Source organism: Barbus barbus (genome assembly GCF_936440315.1).
Source record: "Barbus barbus genome assembly, chromosome: 23".
NCBI classification, from domain to species: domain Eukaryota; kingdom Metazoa; phylum Chordata; class Actinopteri; order Cypriniformes; family Cyprinidae; genus Barbus; species Barbus barbus.
Genome location: NC_136751.1, coordinates 15738712 through 15761149, shown reverse-complemented (window position 1 = coordinate 15761149; position 22438 = coordinate 15738712). Strand labels below are relative to the sequence as shown.

The following is a 22438-nucleotide window of genomic DNA, read 5'->3' as shown; positions in this document are numbered from 1 at the left end:
TGTTTCTTATACCATTATAGTTTTGTATTGTTTGTAGTGTGATCAACGTTTGCATAAGTAGTAGATGTGTTAGGGAAGTAGCATGTAACATTTTAATTATATTTTGTTAAAATGAACGAAATGACTCGAAAAAATATTAGTTAATTTTGCTGAACGAGACTCAAAGGTCAGAGTCAGTAAAATGATCCGAACTTCCCATCACTATCACCCATTAACCGCTTTTCCACTGGCCAGTGTGAGCCGGGGCTTACAGCGAGCCGGGTGGGGCTAATAGCCTCGCACCTGGAACACAGGGGCCGAAATCATGCCGCGTTTCCACGGTTGGGCCAGTAGCCTCGCGGCATTCCTGTAAAACCCGGCCTAAACACACCTTCACTGGACTATGTCACACAATGCAAAGTTCCACCAGCGAGAGGGAGATGAATGAAATAAATCGCTAAACAAATATATCAGCTGTGTAGTTGTTTAGTCTTTATTTACAAACTTGGACACCACACGCGGCTATTGACTGACCACGAACAGGAAATAGAACTTACTTGTGGCATTTTTGATTCGTTAATGTCTTGCGGTCTTGCTGTTTTTTTTCTCTTTGAACAATACAATGTTGGGCTAAAAGTGTGTTGTAATGCAAGCGTTACTGAACATGTTATGTTTGTATACCGATATGAAGGATTAAAACCTGCTATTCACATCCATATTTCCCAAAGCAGTTCATAATAGACAGTTCTATAATTACCTTTTGAATAGATGCCAAACAAAGTTTCATATCCTTCCTCCCGGTGTCCGTCCTGGCTCAGCGAGTTCAGACCACTTGAAGCTCGAAACAAGGATTTATTCAGGTTCTGATAACTAGTTATTTAATAATTAATTACTCAGAAGCTGTGTGTAAAAGTTTGACGAATCACCAATACAATGGTTTTGTTTTATTTAAAAACAGTAACTCATAAGCAAATAACAAAATAACAAGCCAGAAGTCTTCACCACGGAATGCCGGCCTTGTACATCCGTTTCATAAGCATTTTATAGCCTTGCATATCATTTGCATTAATCTCTCCCACAATTCCTCTCCTCTGCCTCTGTCTGTGCCTGCCCCCACCTCCGTTCAGACAGGTAATGTAACCTTTACCATAGAGGCTTCTCAAGGCAGAGTCAAAAGTTCAAACAAAAAAATCATAACATCTCTAGACAGCAAGCCATGGTCAGACCGTCATATACACTGAGAAACTACAGACAACCTGAGAATCTACAGGTCTCAGTTAACATGTTAAATGATAAAGTCTGTGACGGTACAATTAGAAAACAACAAAAACAGACAAGTATGGCATGGTTGGAAGGGTTGCCAGAAGAAAGCCTCTTTTCTTTAAAAAGAACATGTCAGGATAGCTTGGGTTTGCAAAGTTGCATCTGAACAAACCACAAGACTTTTAGAACAAAAGAACTGTCCTTTTAACAGATGAGATCAAATGATCCCAAGCACACCAGAAAATCTACAATAGAACAGCTGAAAAAGAAAAGAATCAAGGTGTTGCGATAGCCCAGTCAAAGTCCATAAACCAATGGCCACAAACCTCAATAAACTGGAGCAACGTTGAAGAGAAGAGGGGGACAAAATTCCTCCAGAATGATGTGAGCAGGGGCGTGTCTAGAGCATTTTAAATGGGGGGCCAGTCTGGGGCACTGCCTTAAAAGAGGGTGGCCGGGGGGAGGGGTTGGATACACAATGTTAATAGGCCTATATTATATAGGCTATTAATTGCACAGTGTGAGATTCATTGGTCCTCACAGAACTTTGTGAGATCGCAATGAACAAAGAGTGACAGCTTTATTGGTTATGAGCACTCTTTGCGAGCTTTCTAAGCAATCCATTTAAAATGTAGAACTTTGTTTTTGGCCCACACACACGTTGCAAAGTTTTGGGAATAACATCTGCATATTTATGCGGGATTCGCTCTCGAAGTAGCAGCATATTGATAGCAATAGAAGGGACAGAATATGTGAAAATATGCATTAAGAGAGCACCCCCACTTATTTCAGAAGCAGCCTTAGTGATTACTTCTGGAACCTGGTTGATTTGCTTCTATAACTATATACAAAAACAACAAAATACAAATGTACTACATAAAATAATTTAATAAATGCATATTTACAATTTAAGCACTTAACTAAAATAAGTATTAATAAAATTAATAACTAGAGAAGGCTAACTATATTCAGCTTGCTTCCATTTAGTGAGAAAAGCCTACTCTTCACTTGAATTAGAAAAAAAAAGCTTTTCTGGTCTTCAGTGATGCGAGGATAACGTTTGAGCATACTCACAATATCTGAGTGAGACCCGAGCCAATTCATAAAAGAACAATGTAGATTTAAAAGCACACGTCCAGTTTTGTGCGAGTGAAGGAAATCCGCTTGCGAGTGGAGAGATTCGTGCTCGCGCATTACATGATCGCGTAACATTATGCGCTCTCGACATTTGTCATTTAGATCACGCTAAAATGCCTAAAATTAATACAGAAGAGAAGAAAGCGGCCCTAGGCAGCTGCCTACACATGCCAAGATACGCCAGATGCAGTTAGAAATTAACTAAAAACAAGCCTATCGCAAGACATCTGGTAGGGGGGGCACCTGGGGTGGCCAACCAAATTTCAGTGGGGGCTGGTGCCACCCCTGGCCACCACATAGACACGCCCCTGGATGTGAGAGACTTATAAAGTCATACAGAAAATGATTACTTCAAGTTATTGCAGCTAAAAGTGGATCTACAACTTGAATCATAGACTGTCCTTAGTTTGTCACCAATGGCTTTTCCATATTGGCTTTATTTTTGCTTAATAAATAATGACACGGTGTGATATGTCATGTGCTGTTGTTCAGGTTTTATTTTCCAAATTTTAAGACCTGCCAAGAACCAGATGTTTTTTTAGGGAAAACCATGGAAATAAATAGGGTGTCTTTTCTTTTTCACATGACTGTGTATGTATGCATATATGGAATATATGTGACACTGCACCACAAAACCAGTCATAAGGGTACATTTTTCGAAAATTATATTTATACATCTGAAAGCTGAACAAATAAGCTTTCCTTTAATGTATGGTTTGTTGGGATAGGACAATATTTGGCCGAGATACAACTATCTGGAATCTGAGGGTGCAAAAAAAAAAAATACTGAGAAAATTGCCTTTAAAGTTCTCCAAATGAATTTAGCAATGCATATTACTAATAAAAAAATAAGTTTTGATATATTTACTGTAAGCAATTACAAAATATCTTGGAACATGATCTTTACTTAATATCCTAATGATTTTTGGCATAAAAGAAGAGCGTCTCAGGTTACGTATGTAACCATGGTTCCCTGAGAAGGGAACGAGACACTGCATCCTCTAGAGGTTGCTATGGGGTGTGGCCAGTGTCTGAAGCATACATCTAAACAAGACAATAACATTGGCCGGCAACAGCCTATGCCGTCACTACCGGCGTGACCACAGTATAAAAGGGCGCCGAGAGAACACGTCATCTGCTTCTTCATCTGAAGCTCGCGTCTGCATGGAAAAAAGAGAGGACACAGCGTCTTGTTCCCTTCTAAGGGAACCATGGTTACACACATAACCTGAGACCTTCCCTTCCGAGGGAACTTTGAACTGTGTCCTCTAGAGGTTACTATAGGGAACGGTATACCCATGCTGCCATGCTGAGGGGAGTGCATGCCAAGCACCAACGCGAGCACCAACGTCGCGTTTAGCCACAGCCATATCACCCTGCAGCCCAATACCAGTTGCCCACTGAAGCTAAGCAGGGTTGAGCCTGGTCAGTACCTGGATGGGAGACCTCCTCGGAAAACTAGGTTGCTGTTGGAAGAGGTGTTAGTGAGGCCAGCAGGGGGTGCTCACCCTGCGGTCTGTGTGGGTCCTAACACCCCAGTATAGTGACGGGGACGCTATACTGTCAAAAAGCACCGTCTTTCGGATGAGACGTTAAACCGAGGTCCTGACTCTCTGTGGTCATTAAAAATCCCAGGGTGTCTTTCGAAAAGAGTAGAGGTGTGACCTCGGCATCCTGGCCAAACTTCCCCATTGGTCTCTGACCATCATGGCCTCCTAATCATCCCCTTACACTGATTGGCTTCATCACTCTGTCTCCTCTCCACCAGTAAGCTGGTGTGTGGTGGGCGTTCTGGCGCACTATGGCTGCCGTCGCATCATCCAGGTGGATGCTGCACACTGGTGGTGGACGAGGAGACACCACCCCTCACAATGTAGAGCGCTTTGAGTGCTTAGAAAAGCAGAAAAGCGCTATATAAATGTAATGAATTATTATTATTATTACTAAGTACCAACTCTACCATGGCCATGGGAGTTGCCCCTACGACGCCTTGATGGCTGTCTGTGACACTATTCCCTTCGGCCAAAGGCCTGAGCTGCGTAACCCAAAAAACGTACCTGTTAAGGGCTGGGCTCGTTGGAAGTCTGAACCCAGGGAGGAGCTCGAAAGCTTGGAATCAGAAGCATACGGCCGAGTATCTAGGTTGCCGTATAACCAAACGCTGGCCTGTCACCTAGGGGGCTACCTCGGGCTACCACGTGCTCGTACACTCTAAAAAAATGCTGGGTCTACACAACCCAATCGCTGGGTTCGTCCATATTTTACCCAGGGCTGGGTTGTTTAGACCCAGCGGTTGGGTTACTGCCCAGAATGTTGAGTTAAACATTTAACCCAACTGTTGGCTGAAAGCAACCCAGCATGTCTTCTGTCCAATATTTTCCCAGCACTGGTTTGTATTTAACCCAGCATTTTTTAGAGTGTAGGATCTCACAAGAGATTCTCAGAGTTTGGTAGCAAACTCCCTGCCTAAAGAAGTAACATCAAGAATGCATAAGTAGAGTGGGGCCCAAGGTGAGAACCGGGGCCTGAGTCAACACAGAGAAAGGGAATGAAGGGATCGTGTCACCCTCACCATAAAGAATTTTTTAAAAAGTGCACAAGGAGCTTAGTGTGCACACTTACCATGAACATAGGTTATAGAAAATGGATTATAGAAATATGGATTTTAGAAAAGTGCGCAAGGAGCTTAGTGTGCACACTTACCATAAATATGGATTTTAGAAGTATCGTTGGTAAGGGGTCACCTGAGGCCAGGACTGGCCTAGGGACTTGATATGACTATATGACTTGATATGAAACAAGCTTAGGAGTAGCAGAGCACTAGTTCGGCATATGTGGTTCTGGAATTGCTTGGTGTACCTCATAGAAAATCCTCCAGTTGAGGGGAGCCTCACCAACTCAACCATAAGCAATCACAAGACAGGAGCTCTAGATCATTATACCTACAAATACGAGCATAAACACTTGACTTGGGAGTAGTGTGCTCACAGATGACCTTTTAAAGCAAGGGGAGCACTACTAAGTTCAGCCATGAGAGCAGCCTAACAGGGAGGCAGAAAGTGCTTATCAACCCAGAATGATTTATTTTCTTACAGAGCTCCAGGGAGCGGAGGACTTGACTCTCAGAACGAGAGGGCAACTCAGACGCACAGTCAGGAACGGCGTGCTCACAGGTGACCCTCTGGAACAAGGGCAGTGCTACCAAGCTCAACCATGAAAGTATCACCAAGGATACATAAGAAGAGTGGGGGCCTGAGCCAACTCAGAGAAAGGGAATAAGGCTAGTATCACATCACACTTACCATAAAGGATTTAGAAGAGTGCGCAAAATGCTCAGTGTGCTCACTTAGCATAAACGTGGATTTTAGAAAAGTGCACAGAGTGCTCAGCATGTGCACTTAACAAAACATGGATTGGTTGCTATACGGAGCTCTAGAGAGCAGAGGGCCCGACTCCCAGGAGCGGAAGAGACACGTAGACGCTCAGTTGGGAGCGGTGTGCTCATAGGTGACCATAGGTGAATCGAGCTCCTGTCTCCAGCGAGCAGAATACTCAACTACACCTACTCATAGGTGAGGAGGATCAGCTCAACCTACAGTCCTAGCAGGAATGCTCCCGGAGAGCAGTATAATGTGGTTACCTGATAAGGACAAAATATGAATCATATGTCCAAATAGATATCCACATTAAACATTATACAATATGTATAAGGAATTATAAACAACAGGAAATACTGATAGGGAAAGATTTCCCGTCAGGTCCTTTCCATTCTATGCCCATAAACTGGAACCCACTGGCAACAGGCAGAGAAATCTCACATCAGCGCACAGCATGGTCCCCCTTGGGAGAAATGGCGGGTAGCAAACCTGCTACTGCTGCCACGAATGCATCGGTATTCCTGCGAGAGGCGAGCGCACTCATGCGAACGCTATCTACAAACTCGGGAAATTAGTGAAACGCTCACCTCCCCTCGTAGCCTCGCGAATGCATCAAGCACCCCTTTTCCACCAAGGCAGTTCCACTGCTGGTTTGGAGCCAGAGCCTAGTTTCAAACCGGTTCTTTGTTTTTCGACACCCAAAACACCAGCTACGAACCAGGAAAAGCGGTTCATAAGTAGCACCACAACATTGCTGGGCTAGAAGGAAGAACCGCTTGCGTCAGGGGCTGGGGGCGGGGTTACCGTGACCAAAAAGACAAACAGAAACTTTGGACCGCCATATTTGAAATAGCAGCTAAACGTGAACACGTTTGATTCGCCGTGTTTGGATGCCGATGTAGGTTCGCAAAGCCATGAATATCAATAGCAACGCAACATCCACCATTGTTGATAGTTTGTTTAAGCAGATGGCTCTTTATGCTTTTGGAACGCTCTCGCGATGCTTTAGTGTGTTGTGTGCTGATCGATCGATCGGTCTGCATGGCGCTGATGCACCTCGAACAAGCCTGTTGTGCCGTGCTAGTGAACCGAAACATGAAACGTATTGTGACGTAAGACCTGGCTCTGTATTGGCTCTCTAGCCTGTGGAAAAGCAACCGGTTCTCGCAGTCGAACCAACTAAGAACTGGCTCTAGCACTGGCTCTGAACTAGCACCTGGTGGAAAGGGGGTAAAGATGAGCATAGGATTTCTCCTCATGAGCAGAGCATGTTCAACTCACGCTTATCCACAAAGAAATAAGCAATGAATGCAACAAAGCACAATAAACTCTCTTGAGAGCTGAACATGCTTGCTCTTCACCACACAAACGACTTGCGAGCCGTGTTAAACTGCAGGTATCAAAGCAAAGCCTCTGGCAAGAGAACATGTGCTCCAGTCGTGCTTAGCTTTCTGCTAACATAAACGGCAGTGAAGACAAAGATGATGTGTTCTCTCTGCACCATTTTATACTGTGGTTAAGTCAGTAGTGATGTCACCGGCCAATGTTATTGTCATGTTTAGATGTATGCTTCAGACACCGGTCATGCCAAAGGCGTTCCCCATAGCGTCCTCTAGAGGAAACAGTTTGACGTTTCCTCGGAAGAGAATCGAAATTTTGACCCATACAATGTATTTTTGGCTATTGCTACAAATATAGCCCTGCTACTTAAGACTGGTTTTGTGGTCCAGGGTCACATATATGGAATTCCCCAAACTTTACATCACTCCACTGTCAATGTGTTCAGAATTGGCCTTCAGAAGGAGTTGATGATTTTCGAGATGTGTTCGTATAATTTTTCCAGCGCTGTAAGGAACTCTCTCTCAGAGTGCTCCAAGCGATGGCTCTTGCTTTGGGCCTGGAAGCAGAGGTCTTCTCAGCGCATATAAGCATATCATAAGTATGTAAATGATATGCATTACTTCTTGCTCCCAGTGAATCAGTGGCAGGGAGATCTGCAAGACCTCAATGATGTGGGTTGTTTTAAGGTGATGTGAATGGAACAACTCTGAATGGACTCTGTACTACCCTCCAGTGAACAGCGCATGTGTGAAGGATGTTCACTTATTGTGTGAAATCAACTGTGCTGCGGTGAACACTGATTAAGCATCACTTTGCTCTTCCAAAGCTCAGAGGGTGGACTGCAGGTGAGTACCAGTATAGGACAAGATGAGAAAAGTTTCATTATCATGTTTAATGTGGTGCTCTATCATTTAGGCTCTGTGCATTTCAGGTTCTGAACCGGGCTGGTAAGTTAATTTCAACCCCCAGCATTCCTGGAACAGTTCTGATTAACATAGCAGACCTGATGCAAAGGTGGACCAGCGATGTCTATGTGTCTGATGTACAGTGTTGGGGAAAGTTACTTTTAAAAGTAATGCGTTACAATATTGCGTTACTCCCTAAAAAAGTAACCAATTACGTTACTTAGTTACTTTTTATGGAAAGTAATGCGTTACGTTACTTTTGCGTTACTTTTTAAATATGAGCAGGGCTTGTTTTTAATACAAGAAATTCTAATCATAGCAAATGTAAAAGCCCTTTCACACTAAAATGTGTAATGAATAGACCTCAGGCTGAAGGAAGAGTAAATTCACGTCTGTGCAGTAGAAGAAGGTTCAACACTCTTCAGCAATAAAAAAAAACAACAAAGCACAATTGTTAGTTTATCTAAAGTCATTTTTGCTGCTTAGTATGGTTGAACTGGATCATATTCTATATTAATCTCTGCATTTGTTTTAATTCATTTTGATGAATACTAAATCAGTTTTTTTGCGAGTGGAATGAATTAATGCACATTCACATTTAGTCTAGAACTACAGTAACAGCATGACACAGCGCACTGTCAGTCAATAAATGGAACAAAAGTAACTGGCGTTACTTTTTTGAAAAAGTAACTCGGATATTTTCTTGTAAATTAAAAAGTAACGCGTTACTTTACTAGTTACTTGAAAAAAGTAATATTATTACGTAACTCGCGTTACTTGTAATGCGTGACCCCCAACACTGCTGATGTAAGATTTATTTATTTATTTTTTAACTAATGTGGCATTTAATTTTATTTGTGCAGTGCAGGCAATGCTTATTTAATTATTTTCTTTGTTCTGGCCCTCAGGTTCATAGGGTTTTGCTGCCCCCTGCAGGTGACTCCAGCACACGTCAGTTTTTGGTCTTTGTTCAACCAGATAATGAGGCCATTATTTCATGCTGCAATGGATCAGATAAATATCCTCCTGTTAAGTCAGATGATTACCTTAAATCAAGGTTCAGTGATTCATATGGCAAAAAACAGATCCTGGATTAAATTAATTTTTTTGATTTTTCATGTTTGAAAAAAAAAATCTCAGTGATAATCATTAGAGCACATAATTAGTGAAGCTGACATAATTTAATACATTGTAGAGAAATGTAAAGCACAGTCATTTATTCCTGAAATCACAAAGGATACTCAAACAAGGCAAAAAAAAAAAAGAAAAAACTACCAACCAAACAATCCATACCTACTTTACACTTTAAATTTATACATTGTTTACAGTAGAACACTGGTTGAAAACCATGAAACCATAATTAATTAAAATAAAACAGCTTGAAATAATTAACTGGTGTTGCAGTAGTAATTCATCAAAATTGGGATAGGATTGACTTTAATCTAAAGCAAAAAAAAGATACATTGATAATTGAATTAAATATAGGCCTGATTAGCATCGTTTTGTAATTTGTAGCATGAAACTGACAAAAAAAACAAACAAAGAAACAAAAAAAACACTATTTACTTACAACAGTAATGGTATTGTTATTGTTATCCTGTGTATTTTTTATTCTCTACACCTTTATTTTACACATTTATTCTTTTCGTTGGAAGTGCCGTACAATAAGAATACTTAATTGTATTTTCATGTTACCCTTTTCTTTTTCTATAAAAATATGTTAAAAAGAAGATTGCTGAATTGTGGGGCATTTAACATGACATGAACTTTGTTGCCCAGGTATAATATCAAATGTCTAAATGTGAATAGAGATATATCTTATGACGTTTGGCCATGTTTGTACAAAGATTGTGCAAATCAGACATGAAACAGTAAACAATAAAATTGCAGTTAATTTCTCTAAACACAAGTTTCAAGTACAGTCCTTTTCCTCACTATCTGCACTTTTGATAAGAGAAGTGTGATTGTCCACAGATCATATGTTTGATAATACTACCACAGTGATTTGTTTAATCATTTCAAGGAAAGCCAAGGTCTTTGTTAAGAGACAGTAAATGGTCCTTTTGTATGCGAGGATGGAAATATTTGACACCTCATACAACAGATAAACATATAACAGACACTAAGAAGAGCTTTAGCTGCTAAGAATGTGCGGGAAGGTCTTGCTGGTGACCTTGTGACATAGGCTGACTGTCCCCAGGTAGTATTTCCACAGCAGATGGTACTGCATTCATAAAAAACAAGAAAATATGATGATAGAAAATTAATATTTTGTTCCTTATGAGGCAAAATGGCTTTGACCAGAAAAATGTAAAACAATTACACTGACCTTTGGCCTGCACTGGAGGCTCTGTTTTCTGTGTTTTCAAGCGCTCCATGTGCTCTACTGCCTAAAAGAGAAGATCAGTATATTAGAAAGTGTTGAAGCGAGAGAAAACTAGCTTCAGACATTTCCATTATGTATTATAAAGGGAATATTTAGGGACAACAATATCAGCATAAGATAAAAGCAGTGGACGATAAATTAATCATATACACTCCTTTAAAAGTGTGTGTGTGTGGAGGGGGGGGGGGGGTGGTAATATTACATTTACATTTACATTTAGCAGACGCTTTTATCCAAAGTGACTTACAAATGCGGACAACAGAAGCAATCAAAACAACAAAAGACCAATAATATATATATATATATATATATATATATATATATTAGTGCTGTCAAACGATTAATCGTGATTAATCGCATCCAAAATATAAGTTTTAGTTTACATAATATATGTGTGTGTACTGTGTATATTTATTATGTATATATAAATACACATGCATACAGTATATATTTTGGAAATATTTACATGCACATACATTTACATATTTATATTCTTATATTTTATATTTAATATATAAACAAAACATTTTTAAATTTGTATATACTTGCAGGTGTTTTTATTTATAGATACATAATACATATACACAGTATGCACACATATATTATGTAAACTAAAACTTTTATTTTGGATGCAATGTTTATTTACAATTTATATAATTTGTAAGAATACAAATGCATTATTGACATTTGTTCAGCAATGTAATGAATCCTTGCTTTATAAAAACTATTGAAATTAAGATTTCAATATAGAGTGGACTTAAAGTGAAAATAACACTCTCTCTCCCTCTATATATATATATATATATATGTGTGTATATATACAGGTCCTTCTCAAAAAATTAGCATATTGTGATAAAGTTCATTATTTTCTGTAATGTACTGATAAACATTAGACTTTCATATGTTTTAGATTCATTACAACACAACTGAAGTAGTTCAAGCCTTTTATTGTTTTAATATTGATGATTTTGGCATACAGCTCATGAAAACCCAAAATTCCTATCTCAAAAAATTAGCATATTTCATCCGACCAATAAAAGAAAAGTGTTTTTAATACAAAAAAAGTCAACCTTCAAATAATTATGTTCAGTTATGCACTCAATACTTGGTCGGGAATCCTTTTGCAGAAATGACTGCTTCAATGCGGCGTGGCATGGAGGCAATCAGCCTGTGGCACTGCTGAGGTGTTATGGAGGCCCAGGATGCTTCGATAGCGGCCTTAAGCTCATCCAGAGTGTTGGGTCTTGCGTCTCTCAACTTTCTCTTCACAATATCCCACAGATTCTCTATGGGGTTCAGGTCAGGAGAGTTGGCAGGCCAATTGAGCACAGTAATACCATGGTCAGTAAACCATTTACCAGTGGTTTTGGCACTGTGAGCAGGTGCCAGGTCGTGCTGAAAAATGAAATCTTCATCTCCATAAAGCTTTTCAGCAGATGGAAGCATGAAGTGCTCCAAAATCTCCTGATAGCTAGCTGCATTGACCCTGCCCTTGATAAAACACAGTGGACCAACACCAGCATCACTGACTGTGGGTACTTGACACTGGACTTCAGGCATTTTGGCATTTCCCTCTCCCCAGTCTTCCTCCAGACTCTGGCACCTTGATTTCCGAATGACATGCAAAATTTGCTTTCATCCGAAAGAAGTACTTTGGACCACTGAGCAACAGTCCAGTGCTGCTTCTCTGTAGCCCAGGTCAGGCGCTTCTGCCGCTGTTTCTGGTTCAAAAGTGGCTTGACCTGGGGAATGCGGCACCTGTAGCCCATTTCCTGCACACGCCTGTACACGGTGGCTCTGGATGTTTCTACTCCAGACTCAGTCCACTGCTTCCGCAGGTCCCCTAAGGTCTGGAGTCGGTCCTTCTCCACAATCTTCCTCAGGGTCCGGTCACCTCTTCTCGTTGTGCTGCGTTTTCTGCCACACTTTTTCCTTCCCACAGACTTCCCACTGAGGTGCCTTGATACAGCACTCTGGGAACAGCCTATTCGTTCAGAAATTTCTTTCTGTGTCTTACCCTCTTGCTTGAGGGTGTCAATGATGGCCTTCTGGACAGCAGTCAGGTCGGCAGTCTTACCCATGATTGCGGTTTTGAGTAATGAACCAGGCTGGGAGTTTTTAAAAGCCTCAGGAATCTTTTGCAGGTGTTTAGAGTTAATTAGTTGATTCAGATGATTAGGTTAATAGCTCGTTTAGAGAACCTTTTCATGATATGCTAATTTTTTGAGATAGGAATTTTGGGTTTTCATGAGCTGTATGCCAAAATCATCAATATTAAAACAATAAAAGGCTTGAACTACTTCAGTTGTGTTGTAATGAATCTAAAATATATGAAAGTCTAATGTTTATCAGTACATTACAGAAAATAATGAACTTTATCACAATATGCTAATTTTTTGAGAAGGACCTATATATATATATATATATATATATATATATATATATATATATATATATATATATATATATATATATATATATATATTAGGGCCGGGACTTTATCGCGTTAATTTAGATTAATTAATTACACAAAAATAACGCGTTAATTTTTTTTAACGCATTTTAATCGCACTTATTTTTGCACCACGGAACGTTTCTCACTGGATGAGTTTCGGCGGACTGATTATACTGGAGCACCAACTAGCGTTCAGAATTCCAAGAACGCAAAGAACGGACTTGCGTTCTCGTGGAGAGACCGGTCTTGCCAAGCTTCCTTGGAAGAACGAACTCGGAAGGATGCGAGAACACAGAACGCACACTTATGAGAACTGAGATGTACTGCATTCCTGCTTAACTGACCGCATAGTCTCAGCATAAGAAACGGCCAATGAACAATAAATATTACAAAATGTCATAACTTATTAAAACATTTCATACTATTATAGATATTACTTTCATATAATTGTATTGTTTTATTTTACAGCGTTATATGTTTTACTGTTCAGATTCATTTTAATATGCCAATAAAAATGCAGACTTTCTCCGGGTCTTATATATTTATTAAAATTAACCAAAACAAAACGATAAATGTTTACTTTCAACTTGAAGAGCCGTTAAGTATTTGTGAGAGCGACTTTAAAGCTTACAGGCTTCCGTACACCGGCCACCCACAGCGTTTTCTGTGATTTCTAACGGCTCGATTCTCTCAAGTCTGCACTCGATGCATCCTCAGTTTCAAGAACATATCCGGGCACTTTCATGCATCCTCTGTACTTGCGTTGTCATTCTATATATATCTATGCTTGCGTTCTTGAGAATTGGAACTGAACTTCGACGGTTAATGATGACGTAGAACGAGAACACAAGGACGCAAGATCGCTGAAGAACGCATACCTCATTTCATAAATGAGCTTAGAATTATTGCTTCTTCTCTACATACACTTGAAAGTAATAAAGCTATTACATTAGCTAATTTTTTCAACCAATTTAGTGACTCATAATATATTGTAACCCCTTCTGTATTTTCTTTTTATTTATTTGTTTTATTTATTTATTTAATTTATTTCTAAATTATATTTAATTATTGATGTTAATGATGTACAATGTATATAACTTAGTTGTGTCTGCCTTGTATCTGAAATTGTGATTTTTTTCTATGTCTTAAGTTTGTTCAGTTAAAGCCTATTTTGCTTGTACATTTTTTGATTTTCATAATAAAAAAATAAAAATAAAAAAAAAAACCCAGAGAAAAATTCAAGAATCAAGAAATCCAAAAAAAAAAAAAAAAAAAAAAAAAAAAAAAAAAAAAAAAAAAAATCGCTGAAGAACGCATATTGAGAAACAGCCAAAAACAAACCGCAGTGAACATGGACGGGATGGGAAATGTAAAAATCCATATAAAAAAACTTACTTCTCACTGTTCTCAGGTCAAATATTTATATGCGATTAAAATGCGATTAATTTCGATTAATTAATTACAAAGCCTCTAATTAATTAGATTAATTTTTTTAATCGAGTCCCGGCCCTAATATATATATATATATATATATATATATATATATATATATATATATATATCAAACAAAGAAATATCCATCTATTTCCGTGACCTTTTAGGATCTTATTAATTTCCATGACTTTTCCAGGTCTGCAAATTACACTTATGAAATTCGTTCATGTTTGGAGGTTTTCCGGGACTGTGGGAAGCTGTGTATCTCTCTCTCTCAATATCTGGCGTCAAAATTAGTCCTATCTAGTTTTTATTCATTTATTTGTTTCTCTTAATCTTCCACTCTCCTACCCGCTGTAGCTCCATTTTCTGGGCGTTAAGTTGTTCCTGTTGTTTCTCCAGCTCCTCCCGCTGTTTCATCAGGTCATTTGTCCTCAGGTTCAGGTCTTGCTCCTCTCGAGCAAGATGCTCCTCAAACTCTCTCAACTCTTCATCGGTGTAGATTGGATTCTGTTCCAGAGTCTCGAGAGGAAGCAGACAAAGGGCATTTTTACATAAAGAACATTTTATGAAATGAACATTACTGTTTAAATGTTTGGGGTCTGTAAGTATTTTTTTAGTGTTTTTGAAAATAGTCTCTTATGTTTACCAATTCTGCATTTATTTGGTCAAAATTACAGTTAAAACAGTAATATTGTGAAATATTATTACAATTTAAAATAACTCTTTTCTATTTTAATCTTTTCTCTTTTCTATTTTCTATCTGAAAATGTAATTTATTCCTGTGTTGGTAAAGCTGAATTTTCAGCAGTCCTTACTTCAGTCTTCAGTGTCACATGATCCTTCAGAAATCATCCTAATATGCTGATTTGCTGCTCAAGAAACATTTCTTATTATTATCAACATTGAAAACACTTGTGCTGCTTGATAGTTTTGTGAAAAACACAATACATGTTTTCATGAATCTTTGATGAATAGAACAGCATTTACTTGAAATGGAAATATTTTGCATCATTATAAATGTCTTTACTGTCACTGAATGAATTTAATGTGTTCTTGATAAATAAAAGTATACATTTCTTTCAAAGGAAAGAAAAAAAATATACTATTCCCAAACTTTTGAACAGCAGTGAACCTTTATTCTTAATGAAAAGCAGTTGACAGACATGGAAGTCTTTGTTTCATGTTGACCCCAAAAGTAAAAAAACATTACCTCCCATCCATCTGGCTCTAGAAATTCTTTTCTATTTGTGGCCGTAATAAATTCATCAAGTGAAACAAGCCTGTCTTTATTAGTGTCGACCTATGGACAAAACCAAAACATGATTACTAGTGAAGCATCTTTGAAATAATATCATTAGCACAAAGAAGAATTCAGTCCCTGCTATGATGCTCCTACCTCATTCATCACATGCTCTCTCATGCGAAGTCTCTCCTCCTCCATTTCCATCATGTCATCCTCTTCATGTGTGGGATCATACACTTTCTCTAGCTGAACATGGTGGACACAAGCATCAGATTTAGCACCCCATAAAAATCCTCAAAATACTCTATTATGATCGCTCTGAATAGAAAGGTTATTAAGGGGAACCTCTTTGGTAAACAGTGCCTCGAGCTCTTGCTCATCAAAGTAGCCATCTCCATTAGTGTCTGTAAAAGCAAACAGATGTCACAGTCGTGCTGTGATATAATCTAAGTGTTCAGAACAGAGCGGCTCACTGATCTCACCATGTAGGCTGAAGAATGTCTTTGGGTCAAAATCATTGGGATCCAAACCGTCAGCTTCCTCCCAGACCTCTTTCAATTGGTCTTGATTGCCCTATTTACACACATACAGACCAAATCTATGCATTGATTGTTGGTTGGATGGATGGAGAAGGATCTGAATGTGAGCTGAATGTGAAAAAAGGGGCGAGGTTTATGTGGACGAAATGATTGGAGAAGTCAGATATATGGTCAATTAAATAAAAAAAAAAAAAAGAATGAATTTCTCAATATCACAATTTAGCTTTTTTGATTTTTATAATAGTTCAAAGAATGTATCTTTAGCTTACAGGGTGATTGATTTTGGGATGGTCTGCATGTTTCTTCTTCATCTCTTCATAGTGCTCCTCCTCTTTTTTGCGTGCTTCCTCATCCAGTGTTTTAAGATGTTCCCTCCGATCGTGTTCCTTTGCCATCTCGTACCTCTTGAAGTCTTCATGTCGTTCCTTGTCGAAGTTTTCCAGGTCATTAGTGGCCTCAATTTGACAAAATAAGGAAACAGAGAGGAAAATGTGTGGAGGCCAATAGATCATTATATAGATCCTCATCCAACATCGGAAAATAATATTGAATTGCACTTAGTGAATAATACAAACGAAGACTGTTGACCCTCACTGATGACAGTGTCCAAATCAAACATGAAAATAATCTTTTTGAATCAAAAGAATCAAAGAAGTTTTGCTTTGAATTTAATTTTGGGCACTTAAAGCAACTGTTTTTAACTTGTTTACCTTTATATCAGTTTCAAAATCATTCTGACTTATAATAAGGTGAATGGATGAATGGAATGGAAGGTGAATGAATCTAAATTGCAACTATGACAGTGATATAGCAGCAAAGTTGCAAAAGTACACAAAATTGTGTACAAAATAAATTTGTTTCATCTGTTGCTACAAATATGTGGAATTTTTTATTTACATTTCTACATTTAAATATGTCACATATTTACAATACATTTACATTTATGCATTTTATCCAAAGCAACACTGCATTCAGGGTGTACATATTATAATTTCCTTTATTCCCTAGGAATGGAACCCATAACAATGGTGTTGCTAACATCATGCTCTATACTGAGCTACCAGGATAAAATCATAAGATTTTATGACAAGTGCAGTTACACAGAGACAAAATTACCTGCATTTTACTCACAAATACACTAGGAGAAACAGCTAAATCAATAAATTCCCATAGTCATAGTGCATATATATATATATATCATGGCCAAAAATATCGGCACCCTTGGTAAATATGATCAAAGAAGGCTGCGAAAATTCTGCATTGTTAATCCTTTTGAGCTTTTTTATTTGAAAAAATACACAAAAATCTAACCTTTCATTGGATAATAAGAATTTAAACTGGGGTAAATATCATTATGAAATAAAAAAAATTTCTCTAATACACATTGGCCACAATTAACGGCACCCTTTTATTCAATATTTTTTTAAACCATTTGCCATTTGCCAGTTTAACAGCTCTAAATTTTCTCCTATAATACCTGATGAGGTTATGATGTTCATTTTTTATCTGTTGGTATTTGATCGAATCCATGATGCCATGTGTCTAAACAAGATGTCCAGGACCTCCAGCAGAAATATAGGCCCACAACATTAAAAATACAGCAGTATATTTCATTGTACACATGGGGTACTTTTTATCCCTGTATTCACCAAACCCATCTTGAGTGTTTGCTGCTAAAAAGCAAATTTTTTAGTTTCATCTGACCATAGAAGCCAGTCCCATTTTAAGTTCCAGTCGTGTCTGATAACTGAATATGCTGGAGTTTTTTTTTTGGATGAGCTAGGAGAATTTTTCTTGAAACCCTTCCAAACAACATGTGGTAATGTAGGTGCTGTTTGACAATTTTTTTAAGGTTTTCTGACTCCGAGACTGTGGTCCTTGGAGAGTCTTTAGCCAAACTCTCAAACTCTCCTTCTCACCGTGCATTAGAACGATATAGACACACGTCCTCTTCCAGGCAGTTTCGTAACATTTTATGTTGATTGGAAATTCTTAATTATTGCCCTGATGGTGGAAATGGGAATTTTCACTGCTCTAGCTCTTTTCATAAAGCCACTTCAATAATTTGTGAAGCTCAATTATCAGAAATATATTATTTGTTTTTTTTTCATTGTGATGGATGATTAAGGGAATTTGGGCTTTGTTTTCCCTCCTACTTATATTTCTGTGAAACATGAAGCCATGGCTGGATAATTTAATTTTCATAATTGTTCAAGTGCTCAAAATTGTGAATATGAATGGGAATATACTTCAGAGATATTCTACTCATAAAAATTTCTAGGGGTGCCAATAATTGTGTCCAATGTGTATTTGAGAAAAACATTTATTTCATAATGATATTTCCCCCCCATTTTAAATTCTTATTATCCAATGAAAGGTTAAATTTTTGTGAATTTTTTTAATAAAAGATCAAAAGGATTAACAATGCAGATTAATTTTCACAGCCTTCTTTGATCATATTTACCAAGGGTGCCGATATTTTTGGCCATGACTGTATATACAGTGCCCTCCAAAATTATTGGAACAGTAAAGACAAAATTGCTCTGTTGGCTGTGGAGTCAAGACATTTACAAACATGATTAAAAGATGAATATGAGACAAAACTACGGAACGTCACATTTTATTATTGGGCGATTCAACACAGATTGTTTTACCAGCTGAGAAGTTCAAGCACTTTTAGAGTTTCATCCCTCTATCTGATGTGAGCATAAGTATTGGAACAGTTGCCTCACAGGTCTTTCTAAGTGATCAGCTGTGTCCGGTTGCATTAATTCTTCAGATATTAAAAGCAGGGAATGTGTCGTATCAGTTATATCCATTACTTCTGCATTCTGAATCTTGCATTCGATGATGACACACACAAACCAGGATGAAAATGAGGTAGCTGACTTTGAGAGAAAAGCAAGCAATTTAGATGCTAAAAGAAAAGAAGAAGTCAGTTAGAGCTCTAGCAAAAACAAAGGGCATGGAGAAATCAAGAGTTTGGAAACCACCAGTGACACCAGCAACCAACAACGACCTGATTGGCTGAGAAAACAACAGCAGTTGATGACAGACAAATCATAAAAGCTGTGAAAATGAACCCTAAAAGACGCGTCTGTAAAATCACCAACAACTTCCAGAAAGCTGGGATGATGCTCTGACAATCTACTGTCCTCAGGAGACTTTGACACAGAATTACAGATGCTACACAGCAAGATGCAAACCTCTGACCAGCACCAAAAATAGAAAGGCAAGATTTGAGTTTGCAAAAAAGCACAAAGGTGAGCCAGAAGAGTTTTGGAACTGTGTTTATGGACCGATGAGACAAAGATGAACCTTTATCTAAGTGATGGAAAAGCAAAAATGTGGAGAAAAAAGGGAACTGCAAATGATCCCAAGCATACAGCCTCATCTGTAAAGCATGGTGGAGGTGGTGTCATGGAATGGGCATGCATGGCTGCCTCTGGAACAGGCCCTGTCTATTTTACTGATGACTTAATGTATGACGACAGTAGCAGAATGAATTTGGAAAGGTACAAAACCATCTTGCCTACCAATATTCAAGAAAATGCCACCAGATTCATTGGAAAGTGCTTCATATTGCATCAGGACAATGACCCAAAACACCCTGCCAGTTCAGTCAAGGAATTTATAAGGGCAAAGAAATGGAAAGTCTTAGATTGCCCAAGTAAATCTCCAGATTTAAATCTGATTGAACATGAATTTCACCAGCTGAAGAGGAGAGTAAAGGCAGAAACTCCCCAAAACAAACAACAATTGGAACTGGCTGCATTAAAGGCTGGGGAAAGTATTTCAAAGGATGAGACCAAGAGTCTGGTGATGTCTATGGGTCACAAACTCACTGCTGTGATTGTGTGCAAGGGATCTGCAACTAAATAATAGCTTTTAATCTTTTATATCTACGTTATGTTAAACTGTCCCAATACTTATGCTCACATCAATGAGTGGGATGAACTCTAAAAGTGCTGTGCTTTTTATTTAGTAAAACATATTTGTGTTGAAACGGCTAATAATAAAATGTGACATGCTGTAGTTTTGTCTCATATTCATCTTTTAATCATATTTGCAAATGTCTTGACTCCACAGCCAACAGAGCAATTTTGTCTATCTATCTATCTATCTATCTATCTATCTATCTATCTATCTATCTATCTATCTATCTATCTATCTATCTATCTATCTATCTATCTATCTATCTATCTATCTATCTATCTATCTATCTCTCTCTCTCTCTATATATATATAATCTATTTATATAAACATGTTTAATATATAATAAGGCAATATTTAAATTTGATAAATATTTATGACCAATAAATTTTTTTATTTCACCAACCAAAAAAAAAGTTGCCCTGAATGAAAATGTGTGAAAACTGTGAGTGTAGAATAAAACCAACAGCAAATCAGATATGGAGCCTACCGATTTAATGAGGCGATCCAAATCCTCCACTTCGAATGTATGCGGATTCATGTGATTCAGATGTTCAAACTGTTTCAAAAGTGCCTGGTGGTCCACTGTCATACCTTTAGGGAAATTAAGAGCATGTCATTTTTCATATACGTTACTTGTCTTTGCAGCAGGCCAGAGTTACAGGTTTATAAAGTAAACTGTGATATGGGGAGTTTGATAAATGGCACTCTCAGATACAACATTCTGTATCCTTGCAAATATGTGCTCTGTGATTGTGATCATAAATGAAACCAAGATGGTGGAGGACATTTCACAATATGCACCAGGGCAAATGTGAGCCACAAAACAATAACAAAAGTAAAGTGCTCCCGCGATACCTTTTTCTCCATTTATGTCTTGTTTGACTTTGATTAGGGTGCGCAGTCTGTTTACTTCTTGCCTCTTTAGCTCATCAAGTTTAGTTCGCACATGATGGCTGACAAAGTCCAACTCTTTAGCCAGTTTCCCTTGCTGTTTCCATCACACAGAGAATAAGAGGTTAGCAATGAGGGTATTTAGATAATCCGATTAAGACAGTCTGCAAAGTAGAATTGGGAAATAAAGCAGTGCAATACCTTGATGTCTTCCATGTCTGTGTTATGAAGTTTCTCTCTGAAATGTGGGTCCTTTTCCAGGAAATCAATAACCTCTCTGAGATATCGATCATAGTGCAGTCCAGTGTCCTAAATTAATTTAAATTAGATGTACAGAGTGGAGTAAGGAAAAAACACTAGGAAGACTAAATCTTTTTAAACCTATGTGAACATTTGCAAAATGACTGAGCAATCAGAGAAATGACTGAGAGATCAGAGAGTGAAGTGTCTATGTAAGCTGAGCACTCCTTTCTCATTTTATGGCACAGCTTATTATAAGCATCACATATGAAATGCCTGCTTACCAAACCTGTCTGAAGTTTTCACACTGCATATTAGAGAGAAGCGTCACACCAATTTTAACACTACATTTGAACATTATTAGTATAAAGACATTTTCATAAGTTGTTTTTTTTTCAAGACAGAGAGAGAAAAGAACATTATTAAATCATATTACTTACTACACTTTTAGGTGTCTCCAGTTGCTCTACTGGAGGGCTCACTTTGGTCTTATCCACAGCAACTGGCAGTGCATCCAAACAAGCCCAGAGACAGAATATCAAGCAGAAGTGTGATGGTCCCCACATCTGTGAGAGGACAAGAACATCACCATTTCTGACATAGATGACTATCCAGACAGAATTACTGCATGTTTGAGATATGAAGATGTGTAAATGATCTATTATTATTAATTATTTTATAATATAATTGTATCTTAAATGATGCAGAACTCTAGTTATCTCTTTAATAAAATATGTAATTTATTATTTGTTTTTATAATAAGAAGAAATAATTTCTTATTATTATAATTAATTTTTTTTTATTATTATTATTGCTATTAGAATAAAAAATATATCTATCTATCTATCTATCTATCTATCTAACATTCTAAATCTAACATTTTCAAAAATTACGAGTAAACAAATTCAAATTATGTGTTCAGACTGAAATCATATCGACAATGTACAACACATTAGCTACTAAATGACGTTATTTTCTGAATTTCTATTTTTCTATAAACACAAAACTGTATTACTCCACCGTTCGTGTCTTTAAGCATCATCAGTGGTAAAACAGGAGACAGCAGCTGACTTTATAAGGAGCAACAGGTGAACACCTACCCTAAAAGATCCCCTGAGAGTTGTTTATATAAACTCGATGTTGCTGTTTTCGCCTCGATCAAGCGCCACAGATATAACCTCTCTGACAGTTCATTTGCAACTTGTTTTACCTGATGTGTGCTAAACACAGTTCCTCAATGTAAACCCCGCCTCCTCAGACATGTAGCCACGCCCCTCGCTCTGGTGATTGGAGGAACCATCGCGCTTCC

The 22438-nt window shown here is 38.0% G+C and overlaps 2 protein-coding genes across 3 annotated transcripts; one reads left to right on the top strand and one right to left on the bottom strand.

Moving 5' to 3' along the window:
* Positions 1–4372: 4372 nt before the first annotated feature.
* Positions 4373–9099, top strand: LOC306843004 (uncharacterized protein; the record flags this gene model as incomplete). Its single annotated transcript, XM_079374251.1, has 5 exons — positions 4373–4583; positions 7592–7676; positions 7903–7942; positions 8029–8139; positions 8911–9099. 5 exons carry the CDS (start codon positions 4373–4375, stop codon positions 9097–9099), a joined length of 636 nt encoding a protein of 211 aa, XP_079230377.1.
* Positions 9100–9164: 65 nt separating this feature from the next.
* LOC306843170 (nucleobindin-2-like) lies at positions 9165–22391 on the bottom strand. Of its 2 annotated transcripts, none has more exons than XR_013781810.1 (13): positions 22230–22391; positions 21570–21695; positions 21091–21198; positions 20854–20986; positions 20486–20589; positions 16332–16517; positions 16006–16096; positions 15869–15927; positions 15677–15769; positions 15096–15580; positions 14629–14799; positions 10332–10392; positions 9165–10226 (listed from the first exon to the last, which is right to left on the bottom strand). XR_013781810.1 is itself a non-coding variant. In XM_079374470.1 (13 exons), the coding sequence occupies exons 2-13, from the start codon at positions 21693–21695 to the stop codon at positions 10144–10146; spliced, it is 1305 nt and encodes a 434-aa protein (XP_079230596.1). In that variant the 5' UTR covers positions 22230–22385; the 3' UTR covers positions 9165–10143. The 2 variants fall into 2 exon arrangements, 1 of the variants encoding a protein (XP_079230596.1); XM_079374470.1 differs by having other exon boundaries at positions 15491–15580; positions 22230–22385.
* Between the last annotated feature and the right edge of the window lie 47 nt (positions 22392–22438).

Coding starts and splice junctions, on each gene's coding strand:
- LOC306843170 (XM_079374470.1), bottom strand. CDS start 21,695: ATGTGGGGACCATCACACTTCTGCTTGATATTCTGTCTCTGGGCTTGT. Junction 16,097..16,331: donor ATCCCAAAATCAATCACCCT/GTAAGCTAAAGA, acceptor GTGTGTAAATAG/GGCAATCAAGACCAATTGAA. Junction 15,581..15,676: donor GAGAGCATGTGATGAATGAG/GTAGGAGCATCA, acceptor TTTTGTCCATAG/GTCGACACTAATAAAGACAG.